Raw genomic sequence first — 13,490 nt, forward strand, 5'->3', positions numbered from 1 at the left:
ATCATTTTCAAAACATTATCTTACCCCTTGAGCCCTTTGGTATCAGCTCTTTTCTCCCTCCCTCCCTCCCCTTAATAAATTATATATTATTATATTTTCATATCTTACACCATCCACTGTATCCCTCCACCCACATTTCTGTTATCTGTCCCCCTCGGGTGGTGGTTATAGATCCATCATTGCTATCAGTTTCCCCTTTCTTCTCTCCCCTCGCCAGCCCACCCCGCCCAAGTTGAGTAATCAGCATTTAAGAACCTCTGCTGGCACAGTGGTTAAGTGCTCAGCTGCTAACAGTTAGGATGATGATTTGAACTCATCAGCCACTCTGCGGGAGGGAAGCCCTGCTGCAGCACCTGTTCCTGCAAAGATGCTACTCCAGGGTCCCCAGCGGAGAAGTTCTCTGTCCAGTGGCGGTTGTTTAGTGCCAGAGTCTGCTCCAACTTCCAGCAACCCAAGGGATTGCAGGGCTCCGGGAGAGCCATGAGAGGCCAGGTTGTTTTGAGAAATTCTAAGTGCTTGCCAAAGGAAAACAGCCAGGTTTCTCCTCTGAGTTGTTTCAGAGTTCAGTCCCGATCCCACAGTTCATATTCAAGAAACAGACTTTTTACACTGATTACAGGAAGAGATGAACAGGTGTTTCACAATGTCACAAGGTGCAATGGATACCCTAAGAAGGCGGGTTCTACAATGACCATCAGCAAAGTAGCTTAGACCTACATTTCTCCAGGGGCCATTAGGTCACCATCCCCTGAAGCTTCCTGCCCCCTTGTTCACCCAATTTGGGGTGATAATCTCTTATCTTACTGACCTTGTGAGCCTCCTTCCCAAATTGGAGCATCCCTGTTGATTAAATTTAAAAGGGATTTTGACTAAGGGAGAGGGCTGTGAAATGTTGGGTTGTTAACTAAAGCTTAAATTATATTTCTAGTATTGATTTTTCCCTGTATCAGAAAGACTGCCTGGTCCTGCACCTGCTCAGAATCGTGGTTACATTGAAGCCTGTCGTGGTGGCCACTGTTGTCAATCCATCTGCAGGCCAGTCCTCCTCTTTTTCCCTGACCCTCGACTTTACCAAGCACGATGTCCTGTTCCAGGGACAGGTCTCTCCTGAGAACGTGTCCAAAGTACAGGAGACAAGTCTTGCTGTCCTTGCTGCTCAGGAGCATCCTGGCTTCTGAGAAGTATTCTCTTCTTCCATGGAGATGGGGGTGTTCCTCTGGCGGCTTGTGCTACTTGCAACACGTTTCACCAGCATCGATGTTCAGATGTATCCATTCCGGTCATCTTCCTTATTCATTGTCTGGGGACAATGACTGCATCTGAGGTGACTGAAAAGACCATGGACTGAGGTAGGCAAACGGGAGTCCTCAATGTGAACTCCTTGTTCTTCAGCATTTCCAAGCGGTCTTGTGGGCAGACTGGCCCAGTGTAAGACATCGCGCTGTCCTGTAGGACTGCTGGGACTTGAAATCGACTCAGACATATTACACAGAAACGATCCAGAACGACAGCCATCTGTTACGGGCTAGAACTGCCATGGCGTGTCTCCCCAGTACCTATACAGCAGGACCCTTGCTTGGAAATAGGGTACTAGAAGTTATCAGTTATGATGAGGTCATATTGCAATAGAACACCAGACCCACCCAGGACAGAGTAGATCTGCTCGGTAGGGTTTCTGGACTGTAACGCTTCGTAGGAACAGATTACCTCATCTTGTTTCTGAGGAGCAGCTGGTGGATTTAAACCTGGAACTTGTGGTTAGCAGGCCCGTGTTTAACCCACCCCTCCGCCAGGGCTCCTTAGACTGAAGTAGAAAAACCCAAACCACACTCACTGCCAATGAGTCAAGGCCCACTCTGTGGTGCCCTCTAGGACGTTGTAGAGCTGCCCATGGTGGGTTCTGAGACTGGCCTTTCTCCCTCGGAATGGCTGGGGGCTTCCACAGCTGACCTTGCAGATCGCAGCCCAATGAGTAACCACCAGGACGCCTTAGATTGGAGTAAAGTGGGTCTTAATTCCATAGGATTCGTATCCCAATAAAAGAGAATCCTCACAGGCAAGGCAGGGGCAGAGAAGACAGCCATCTGAAGATGCACCTGCCCATCGTGGCACACCTGGGGCCAGCAGAAACCAAAGAAAGGAATTTCCCCTGGAGGACTTTGGAGCGAGCACGGCCCAGCTGACGTTGCTTTGGCTTCTAGCTTCCAGCACCGTGAGGCAGTAACAGTCTCTTGCTTACCACCACCAGCATCATGCTGCCCGATAGGATTTGTTATGTCTGTGAACTTTGTTACAGCAACTCCAAGAGGCTCATCCACACTTTCACACACAACCTCAACCAAGCAGGCCTCTGCTCATGCTGGCCCTTTTGTGATGGCTGGTGAGGCTGCACATCTCTGACGCCTGCTGACCTTTCAGGCTAAGGAAAATCCCTAAGACTCGGTGACCGGGGAGAGGTGGTGGGGCAGTTTTATGACGAGAGGTAGAGAAAAAGCAGCTGGCTGTTGTCCACCAATGGTCACTGTTCCCTCGTTGCAGCCTTTCAAGTATCTATTTTTTTACAAAATGACTGAGCACGTGGCGGTTTGCCCTCCCATTTGCCCATGCCCGTGTTTTACCCTGGAATGTCTAGAACCCACCAGCTCATCCGGAGCGCCTGCTGCTCAAGCATTTGAGGCCGTAGAGTGCCTTTTCCGGAGAAGCTGATGCGTAGCTCCTTCCAGGCAGGCAGATACACTTGGCAGCCGCCCCGCTCAGCTCCTGGGCTCTGTGAAAACATAATTGAATCTTTGTTCCAGTTCTGAGCATGCTATTAATACACCGTGACTCACTGGAACCACTGCTTCCCGGAATGTTCGCTCATCTCGGGGAGGTGAAGCCGTGGCCTTCCTACTGAAGACTCACGGGTGACCGCCCTCCCAACGGCAGAGCTTGAAGGTCTCTCAGAGAAAACACAAACTTCCTGGGGTAGAGGCCAAATTATTTCCACGCATGGTCATCCTCGCTGGAAGTAAAGGTCGCTGGTGCATCCCTGTCATGCAAGTATTTATTCCAGGAACGTGTCTCCAAGCAGGCAGAGGAGCTGTGTCACGTGGTGACAGATGCTACGAGAGGAAAAGGGGGCGGAGGGTGTGTGCACACAGGGGCTCGTGTCAGGAACTGCTCTTAGAGCAGAGGCACATGGATGCTGGCACGTGACAAGATTTCTCCTAGGGGCGGGGGGGGGGGGGGGGGGGGGGGGGGGGGGGGAAGGAGCAGAGAGGAGAAACCTTGGTGGAAGAATTATCTTTTTGAGTGGCAGTGCGCTCTGGGGACTCCCCCCACCGGGAGACAAGCCAGAGACCATCAAGTCACTTTTCAACTCACAGCCCCCCCGTAACAGGGTAGAACTCCTCTGTGATAGGCTTTTTTGTGCCAACACGGAACCCCTAAATATGGGTGGAGCTTAGCCTGTCAATCAGATTGCAGCTTGATGACCTCATTTGGAGGTGCCAAGCTACATGTCTCTCTGGAGGCAGACAGGTCTCTCGCCTTCACCTTCCTGTTGATGAGCTACACGGAGACCTGGCAGCCCACAAGCCTTTGCACCCACCAGCCCTGCTTCTACATCAGTTTGTAGCTACAGGGTGTCTGAAGAGGATCGTAAGGACTAGTATCGGACTTGTGGACTTGATCTGGACTGGACTGGGATGTTTTCTCGATATACAACTACTTCTTGAGATAAAGCGCTCTCTTACACCTATGTAAGTGTCTCCCTTCTCCAGTCACCCCGGCCGAACACACCCTCTGGGGTGATCTTTATGGCGGATTGCCAAGTCTTTCCTCTGTGGAGGGGCTGGAGTGAGGGTTCAAACCATCACTATCGAGGCTGACAGTCGAGTCTGTCACCACTGAATCACCAGGCCACCTTGGTTTCTATGTACAGAAGATAAAAAGGCCGGAGCTGGTTTTCCCAGACTGCCTCGCAGCCTGGTCAGGGTCACATGTCCTCAGGTTCGCCAATCACACACTTTGAATGGGGAAGCTGGTTTGGAGGTGGGGCTTAGAAGAGGTGAGGAACACCAGACCACACTGAATCCACTTAGGAAGTGGGTGGTGGGAGATATAGTCTGTTCCTGGCCCCACCTCTTACTTGCTGTGGGGCCACTCTGACTGTCCGCCTCCTCATTTATCAAAGCAGGACAAGGACACCCTCCTCCTCGTTTCAAAGAAACGAGCTGCTGTAGCATTCAGTGTTGAAGCGGCCTGATGGGCCACGCATGTTGGCAGTAATTGCCTCCCCTTCAAAACAAAAACAAGCCTTATTAAGAAATAATTGGCATTCTGCAGGAGCCATGGTGACACAGTGGTTACACTTTGGGCTACTAACCAGAAAGTCAGCAGTCTGAAACCACCAGCTGCTTGTTGGGAGAAAGATGGAAGTACTTGCCTTGGAAACTCATGGGGCGGCTCTGCTCTGTCCTACAGCAACAGTCGGCATCAGCTCGATGGTGCTTTTTGGCATTCTACACAATCCACCATTTGAAGTATACTTTTAAGTAGTTTTCTTGACATAACATTCACTTATCCGATAACCCCATACTTAAATCACTTTTCAAGAGTTGTGTACATCGTCACAATCCGTTCTAATGCTCCCTCCCCCTTCCCATCTTGTTTGCTCCCCAATTCCCCTCAGCCTCCAGACAGACCCCTTTAAGTGTACGTTTTAAAGTTTTTAGTAGCCAGCAACTGTTGTCACAAATTCTAGAATATTCTTATCACCCCCAAAACAAACCCTGCCTACAATGAGTCACTTCCGCTGTGCCCCCAGCCCCAGCTCCGGGCAACCACCCATCTGCTGTCTGTGTGGACTGGGCTGGTTTGTACTTTTCCCATCAGTGTGTTGTCCTGTGTCTGGCTGCTTCCATGCAGCCCCTTCTCAAGGCTCATCCAAGCCTTATCCTGGTAACTGTACTTCATTCCTATTTATTGGTCAATAGCCCCTTCTCTGTGGACACACATTGTCATTACCCTCTCGTTCCCGGACACTTTGTCAGTTTCATGGAGGCATTTCTCTAGGAACAAAAGTGTTTATCAAGGTAAACAAGCAGCCATCTAGCTCAGAAGCAACAAAGCCCACATGGAACAACATATCAACCTGTGTAATCATGGGGTGTCGAACAGATCACTGAAGGCAAATGGGTGCATAAACAAATGTGGTGAAGAAAGCTGATGGTGCCCGGCTATCAAAAAGTATAGCGTCTGGGGTCTTAAAGGCTTGAAGGTAATCAAGCGGCCATCAAGCTCAGATGCAACAAAGCCCACATGGAAGAAGCACACCAGCCTATGCAACCACAAGGTGTCGAAGGGATCAGGTGTAAGGCATCATCAGAACAAAAAAATCTTACCATAGTGAATGAGGGGAGGAGTGCGGAGTGGAGACCCAAAGCCCATTAGTAGGCCAATGGAGATCCCCTTGCAGAGGGGTCTCGGGGAGGAGATGAGTCAGTCACGGTGCGATGTAACAATGATGAGAAATACAACTTTCCTCTAGTTCCTAAAGGTTTCCTCCCGCTCCCACTACCATGACTCGAATTCTATCTTGCAAGACTGGCTCTACCAGAGGAGGTACACTGGTACAGATAGAACTGAAAATACAGGGAATCCAGGACGGATGAGCCCTATAGGACCAGTGGTGTGAGTGGCAAAACAGGGAGGGTAAAGGGAGAATGGGTAGGAAAGAGGGAACCGATTACATGGAACTGTGTGTGACCTCCTCCCTGGGGGACAGACAACCAAAAAGTGGATGAAGGGAGACGTCGGACAGGGCAAGATATGACAAAATACCCATTTATAAACTATCAAGGGCTCATGCGGGTGGGGGGAGCGGGGAGGGAGGGGAAAAATGAGGACCTAATGTCGGGGGGTTTAAATGGAGAGAAAATGTTTTGAGAAACGATGTAGAAATGCGTTTTACACAATTGATGTGTGTATGGATTGGGATAACAGTTGTATGAGCCCCTAATAAAATGTTAAAAAAAAACAAAAACAAAACAAAAAAAAAGAATCCATAAAAAACAAAAAAACAGAAGTGTTTATCTTGGTCGCCGCCCGCCCCCACCCCCCACCAACTTTAAACAGTAGTCTCATATAATACGTGCCCTTTTGTGATTGGCTAACTACAGCGTAAAGTTCTCCAAGTCCATCCCTGCCATGAAGTGTTTCATGGTTTTCTAGTGAAACAATATTAGCTTGTTCACGCCTGCTACTCATGGGCATTTAGGCCCAACGTCTTGCTCCTGCGAAGTGTTGCAGTGAACAGGGGTGTGCACTGGTTGCTTTTGTTAGGGGAAATTAGCAATAACGAAGCCTGCTGCTACAGAAAGTAGAACACACAAAAGCTGTGTGGACCCATCACTTTTTCTCTTGGATGTACATGTTAGGAGTACAATGACTGGGCCAAACACTAATTCTGTTTAGCTCAAGTAGGGTAAGGTTGCTTTGCAACCTGGCTGTGAGCCAGCTTCCATTACCACCAGCAGTGTGAGGGCCCCACCATCTCCCCACCTCCTTTCCAACTTGCTATCTCTTCACTTTTCAATGTTGTCCGATCTCTAACAGATGTTAAATAAAAAAAAATAAAAAAAATTCAATGCTATGCACTAAAATGTGTTCCCCAAATGGGTGCACTCTGGCAAGATGGGATGATTTCATCAGAGCAAAACTGGCTTCCATGTAGAGCCTGTCAGGCTGTGTGAGATAATAAGGTTGACACCTTCAGTAGCATTGTCACAGTTCAACTTCCCAGCTAAGTAAGCTGGATTCATCTGTGGCCCCAGACACCATCATGGGATGCAATTCCAGATGTCCCCCATCTGCCCATCCTTTGGGGAATGGATTCCTTAAATAGAAGGTCCTTCAAGGCTTATTGCCTCAAATGCTTGCTGCTTTTGGAGTCTCCAATTTATTACCTTAGTATTAGACACAAAAAAGAAAATACTTGCCCTTCAATAAATAGGAGCCTAGAGGTACGTTTTAGGCTAATTGCAAATTGGGCCGTTTGGAACCAGCTGCTCTGCTAGACAGACAGGACTCTCCACCCACTTCCTTAGAGTTGCCTTCTTGAAAACTCACAGGGACAGTTTGACTTGATGGCAACAAATCTGGCTTTTTGCCTTCAATTCTCATCCCAATTCTACCATGAAAGCTCAAGCTGCCCTGGAGAAACAGGAAACATGAGTGAGCGGCCAGGACTGGGCTGGGGAGTGGAGATGACCTTATTGCCAGAGGTTGGAGAACTAAAGGTGGTTATGATTAACCAGGGACTCCGCCTTCCTGCCAGGGGAAAACAAGCACTTTCCACGCGTGGGTGAAAAGCAGCGGCAAGTCAGAGGTGGAACTTGAGTTGAAAATGCAAGGCAGGCCCATGACAGGTTTCACTGCACTTACCAAGCACACCTGCTCCCCCCCGTTTCCCGCCCGCCCCCCAGTGCTAAGATAGCTCTGCACTCCACTGAAGCTCACTGATCTAGCTGCACAACCACTTTATGCCTAGCTCCCCCCACCCCCAATAAAGTCAGAAGTGATTCCAGGTGTTAAGGCTTCAAGCAGACTTGCTCTGCTCCCCACCCCTGGAGCATTGCTAAAACATCTCCCTCCTTCCAATGGGCCCACCTGCACTGGAACCTCCTAGGAGGAAACAATTTGTCCCTTCTGGGACCACCCCGCCTTATCTACAACCCCTCCCAAAATAACAAGCCATTTTCACACCACTTCTTTTTAACATAACTGTATTTGCCACCACTTTTTGACACAGCAGGTGATCTGGGCACTACATGTCCACTCACATGCTTAGCCTAGTGACTTTGAGCTGCCTTGACAGTAGCCTAAGTAGGCATGGGGTTTTGCTAACTCTAAACAACATTTTTACTCTTTGGAAAACAAGCCCCATGGATAACTGAGCCCTACTGAGGTGGCTCAGTGTTACAACACTAACTTCTAAAGGCCTAGTACATGCACCACAGTGACTATGGGCCAGAGCCAGGTTAGAAACAAAGCCCTCGGAGATGAAAGCAGAGGTGTTTTCATGAAGAGACGTCTCTTAGGTACACACATCTCCACTTTTCACAGACAAAAATGTCAGCCAAGAATCTGCTTAATAGCTAACACTTTAGACCATGGCGTTAACATTAGGTTACATATACCTTAAGTCAATTATCACCTACGCCCATTAGATAAGCCAACGGGAAAGCCAAACAGAATGACTAACTCTGGTTAGTGCCTAAAGTCTCACAGTATCACTTATATGTAGAAAGAAAGCTTATTATCTTACTCCCCACCCCCCCCCACCCCCCCGTTATAGTCATGCCTTACAGATTTCTTAAGTGTTAACAAAAATAAAGGAAAAAAAATCCTTGAAAATATATTATCAGAGGGAATGCAGGTAAGTATCGAACACGTGTGTAAGCTGACGTTTAGTCGACTTCTTCCATGCGTGACGTGTCATCATCGCCTTCAAGGGGTGGCATTTCTTCGGTGACAGCAGCACTGGTATCGTCAGTGGTGGGGTCATCTTCATCGATCCCTTTTTGGAAAAATGAAAAAAATCCTATTAGGATGAATCCCTAAAAGTCAGCAAGCACTGCTGGTCTACACCATCTGTCACAGACTGAGCAAGTACAAGGGGAAAAGAGGAGGGGGAGGCTTCAGCATTTGGGAAAATGGAGTGAAGGGGAAGGATGGAACCTTCAGAAACCGCCTCCGAGCGCTCACTCAGCGCTCCCCCTCATCAGCCGGAGGTAGCGCCCCCATTCCAAGGCTCTGCTGCAGTCCCGCCCAGCTTACCCAGGCCCAGCTTGATCATCCTGTAGATCCGGTTGGCGTGCGTCTGGGGATCTTCCAGACTGAAGCCAGACGAGAGCAGTGCGGTCTCATAGAGCAGGATCACCAGATCCTTCACAGACTTGTCATTCTTGTCGGCCTCAGCCTTCTGCCGCAAGGTCTCGATGATGGAGTGGTCAGGGTTGATCTCCAGGTGCTTCTTGGCGGCCATGTAGCCCATGGTCGAGTTGTCTCGCAGGGCCTGGGCCTTCATGATCCTCTCCATGTTTGCCGTCCAGCCATAGGTGCTGGTGACAATGCAGCACGGGGACGTGACTAATCGGTTGGATACCACCACCTGGAAGCAAGAGCAGGGGTGGGGGTGTGGAGAGTTGTTTAGCTCATCAGCATGACTGGGACCAACTGTTTCTTCAAGTACTGACAGATGGACAGGGCGAGAGCTCATACACCAGGACTGTGCAACCAGTGTTGCACATGTCCACAAGCTTCAAGCTGCCTCTAACTGCCCACTCAGAGCACAAGAAAAATTAACAGATGAGTCAAAAACCATCCGCAGATCACAAACCTGGTGGCCAAGCCACCTTCGGGTAGAGCAGGTCTTTAGAGTGAGAGAGACTGCCCTCGGTGACTGCGGGAGTGGGGTGGGTGTACGCGTGTGTGGTAGGTATGGGCGTGCTGTATATGGGACTTGGGCTGCAGGAGCAGCAGCACCGGAGGGGAAGTACCAAGCATTAGAGAGCGCAGGCCGAGATTTCTCTAACTGACCCACCTTTTCCACCTTTTTCTCCAAGATGTCCTTCATGATTTTGCAGAGGTTTTCGAACTTCGTCTTCTTCTCCTCCTGCTTCTTTTTCTCCTCTTCATCTTCCGGCAGTTCCAAGCCCTCTTTAGTGACGGACACTAAAGTCTTGCCCTCGAACTCCTTCAGCTGCTGGACGCAGTACTCGTCGATGGGCTCAATCATGTAGATCACTTCTAAGCCGTGCTTCCGGAGGCGCTCGACGAAGGCCGAGTTAGCCACCTGGTCCTTAGTTTCCCCTGCAACGATGGGAGCACAGGTCTCAGGGATGGTTGCTACCACCCAGCGCCGGCAGGCGGACAGACCAACAAACAGGAAGACCCCCTGACAGCGGCAAGCACGGGCTGTGAAGACCAGCCCCACCCACTGTGTTCAGTGTCTGTGGGAGGGTTGAACACATCCCACAGGACACCTGGGGGGGGCTGCCCACAACAAGAGGGGATGTTAACACTTGAGGCTCCTTACCCGTGATGTAGTAGATGTGTTTCTGGTTCTCCTTCATCCTCGTGCAGTAGTCCTTGAGGGAAACCATCTCGTCCCCTGAGGCAGACGTGTAGTAACGTAACAGCTCTGAAAGCTTCTTCCTGTTTTGGGAGTCTTCGTGGATTCCAAGCTAGAAAAAAAACATGAGCAAAGGATGACCTTTCTGTGTGATAACAAAAAACAAAAACAACATTCCCCTATAAGACAGGGAGTCAGGTTGAAAACCTGAACATGGTAGGGGCTTAAAGCGTGTTTCCGAACCTTAATGTTCTTGGAGAACTGCTCGTAAAACTTTTTGTAGTTCTCTTTATCTTCAGCCAGCTCGGTGAAGAGTTCTAAGCACTTTTTGACTAAGTTCTTCCTAATGACTTTCAAAATTTTGCTTTGCTGCAGCATCTCCCGGGAAATATTGAGAGGGAGATCCTCAGAGTCCACCACACCGCGAATGAAATCTGAAAAAAACAAACAAAGAGTAAATGCACTAACGACCCTTTCAACACTTCCACCAGAAAGTCCTCCAGAAAGAAACAAACGAAAATGCCAGTGTGCACCCCCTACCCCAGATAGCTTAGCCACAGGACTTGAGAAGTCGCGTCTTGGCTCCAGGGACAGCGACTGCTCTTCTCACCCAGCCACACTTACTCAGATACTCCGGGATCAGCTCCTCACAGTTGTCCATGATGAAAACTCGGCGCACATACAGCTTGATGTTGTTCTTCTTCTTCCTGTTTTCGAAGAGGTCGAAGGGAGCCCGTCTTGGGACAAAAAGAAGGGCTCGGAATTCTAGCTGTCCTTCAACTGAGAAATGCTGTATTAAAAGCACAACAACACAAACTCATCAAACAACACAGCAAACTCTCACGTAGTTTCTTAAGCTGACAAAGTCCACACTGACAGTGATTTCAACAGAGAGGACTCTGGGGAAACCCCAGCCCCGCCCCCAAATTTATAACCTGGCCAACAGTGCCGATTTAAATTCAGACAAGTGCCGAGAGGTGGACCATCTCTGAAGCACTCAGTCCTCACTCCTCACTCACCTTCACAGCGAGGTGGTCCTCCCAGTCATTGGTCAGGCTCTTGTAGAATTCGCCATATTCTTCGTTGGTAATGTCATCAGGATTTCGGGTCCAGATGGGCTTGGTTTTGTTGAGGACCTCTTGGTCAATGTATTTCTCTTTGATCTTCTTCTTCTTCTTCTTGTCTCCGTCCTTCTTCTCCTCCTCCTCCTCCTCATCAGAACCAACATCTTCTATTTCAGGCTTGTCATCAGACTCCTTTTCTTCTTTCTCCTTCTCTTCCACCTTCTCTTCCTCCTTCTCTTCAGCCTCATCATCACTCACTTCTTTATCTCGTTCTTTCTCCACCTGGGAATTAATACAGACTCGTAATTCTAGCACCTCAGCTTTCTACAACAAACAAGCTAAAAGGAATTGAGCTCCAGTCAGCAGAAGCTCAGACACAATGACGTGGTTAGAAAGCTTTTCTCATCAATGTGATGGACTGCTCTAACTACTCTAAGAGTCAGGTAGCCACGCAACTGCTTAGTACCCAAAAGGGCCAGACTGACCCAGTAATGGTTTCAATGAACCAGACTCATGCTGCTGCTTAACGTCCACCACAGCAGAGTTGCAAGCAGTAGCACCTACTGATTGTTTTCACCTCTACTCTGTGGCATAACCCTGGCTTCTCTCCAGATACTTGTCCTGTCTCTTGCTGCTGCTCTCACTAGCACGGTTTGCTGTTTGGGCACCATGATGCTGCCCACGAGCTGAAGCACAGTACTCTTTACAGTAGGCTAAGTTCAGACTACAAGGATGGCAAGTCCGTTATGCACAAAAATCCAGGACTGTTTAACTCTCAAGATCTTTGTAGTACAGATTACAGAAGAGGGGCCCTTTACAGACTTGTGGGGAAATTGCAGGGTCTTTTCATTTAATTGCTCCACAAACTCGTAAAGGCAATTGTTTTGTATACAAGAAGCATGAGGTGCATCTGCCCTGTTCGGGAGGCCCACAGGCCTTCACTATACCTGGTTACACCCTACTCTTGCCAGATTTCTGAACTCTACCAGAAACTTAGGACACGATCGATACCCGGGTGGAGGGTGGGAGCAGCTTCATAAAGTCTATGGGAAAATTGCCTTCTCTTTTAAGCCCCATTTTCTAGGAACTTTCTTAAGTTCCTTTTCCCAAAGTTGGCCAGAGTTGCTCAAATAGGACACTCCATAGCTTATAAGCATAGCCAGCCACTTACAAAGAGAGTAATTGGGTAGCCAATAAACTGAGAGTGCTTCTTCACAATCTCCTTCATCCTCCTCTCTTCCAAGTACTCGGTCTGGTCCTCTTTCAGATGCAGGATAACCTTCGTCCCACGACCCATGGGCTCACCTGAAAACAAAAGGTTAGGGCACAATTTAGTACTAACAACAGAAATCAACTCGGCTCTACACACCAGCCAAGCAGGAGGAGCAGGGAGCTAGCTGTGTGCGAGGAAGGGCAGCCAGGAAGTCTCAACCTGCAGGCAATGACCCTCGGGAGATACCCAGGAAGCCAGACCCCCGAATGCTCATTAGCTGAAACCTGAATCCAGGGGCCAAGCAGCACAGGCAGATGTACAACCTTCTGGAAGGTGCCTACCTGTGTCGGTCCTCACTGTGAACGAGCCTCCTGCAGAAGACTCCCAGGCATACTGCTCGTCATCATTGTGCTTGGTGATCACCGTCACTTTCTCGGCCACCAAATAGGCCGAGTAAAAGCCCACGCCGAACTGGCCAATCATGGATATGTCGGCGCCAGCCTGCAGAGCCTCCATGAAGGCTTTGGTGCCCGACTTGGCAATGGTGCCAAGATTGTTGATCAAGTCGGCCTTGGTCATGCCGATGCCGGTGTCCACGATGGTCAGGGTCCGGTCCTGCTTGCTGGGAATGAGATTAATGTGCAGCTCTTTTCCCGAGTCCAGCTTGCTGGGGTCAGTCAGGCTTTCGTACCGGATTTTGTCCAGGGCCTAGTCAGACAGAGGAAGGCCCCCGGTCACAGGCGGCGGGGTCCCACACATGGATTGGGGGGGGGGGGGGGGCACCACCGCCCCGCCCCGCCCCACCCCCCACCAGGGGACTTACATCAGAAGAATTGGAAATCAGCTCCCTGAGGAAGATCTCTTTGTTGGAGTAGAAGGTGTTGATGATGAGCGACATGAGCTGGGCGATCTCCGCCTGGAAGGCGAACGTCTCCACCTCCTCGGCCTCCATGGCCTGGTCCTGAGGCTGGGTCTCCTCGGGCATCTGCAAGGGGAGCGCCGCTCAGGCCCCGGGGCCCGCACTATTTTCGGAAGCTCCCTAAGAGGATTTGGGGGCGCCGCGCACGGGGGGAGGGGCGGGGGGCCGGCTGAC

The 13,490-nt window shown here is 49.8% G+C and overlaps 1 protein-coding gene across 1 annotated transcript in view; it reads right to left on the reverse strand.

The window, feature by feature from the left end:
- Nucleotides 1-8,376: 8,376 nt before the first annotated feature.
- Nucleotides 8,377-13,490, reverse strand: part of HSP90AA1 (heat shock protein 90 alpha family class A member 1) — a 5,588-nt gene continuing 474 nt past the window's right edge. Inside the window, exons 2-11 of the mRNA XM_004698796.2 lie at nt 13,221-13,382; nt 12,739-13,105; nt 12,356-12,489; nt 11,140-11,466; nt 10,745-10,910; nt 10,364-10,554; nt 10,085-10,232; nt 9,590-9,858; nt 8,824-9,157; nt 8,377-8,563 (exon numbers count right to left, since the gene is read on the reverse strand). Coding sequence (XP_004698853.1) covers nt 8,454-8,563; nt 8,824-9,157; nt 9,590-9,858; nt 10,085-10,232; nt 10,364-10,554; nt 10,745-10,910; nt 11,140-11,466; nt 12,356-12,489; nt 12,739-13,105; nt 13,221-13,382 — 2,208 coding nt within the window. The 3' untranslated portion in view covers nt 8,377-8,453. The remainder of the gene's footprint in view (nt 8,564-8,823; nt 9,158-9,589; nt 9,859-10,084; nt 10,233-10,363; nt 10,555-10,744; nt 10,911-11,139; nt 11,467-12,355; nt 12,490-12,738; nt 13,106-13,220; nt 13,383-13,490) is intronic.

Source organism: Echinops telfairi, unplaced genomic scaffold (genome assembly GCF_000313985.2).
Source record: "Echinops telfairi isolate 266 unplaced genomic scaffold, ASM31398v2 ScPeMD7_18;HRSCAF=68, whole genome shotgun sequence".
Classification (NCBI taxonomy): domain Eukaryota; kingdom Metazoa; phylum Chordata; class Mammalia; order Afrosoricida; family Tenrecidae; genus Echinops; species Echinops telfairi.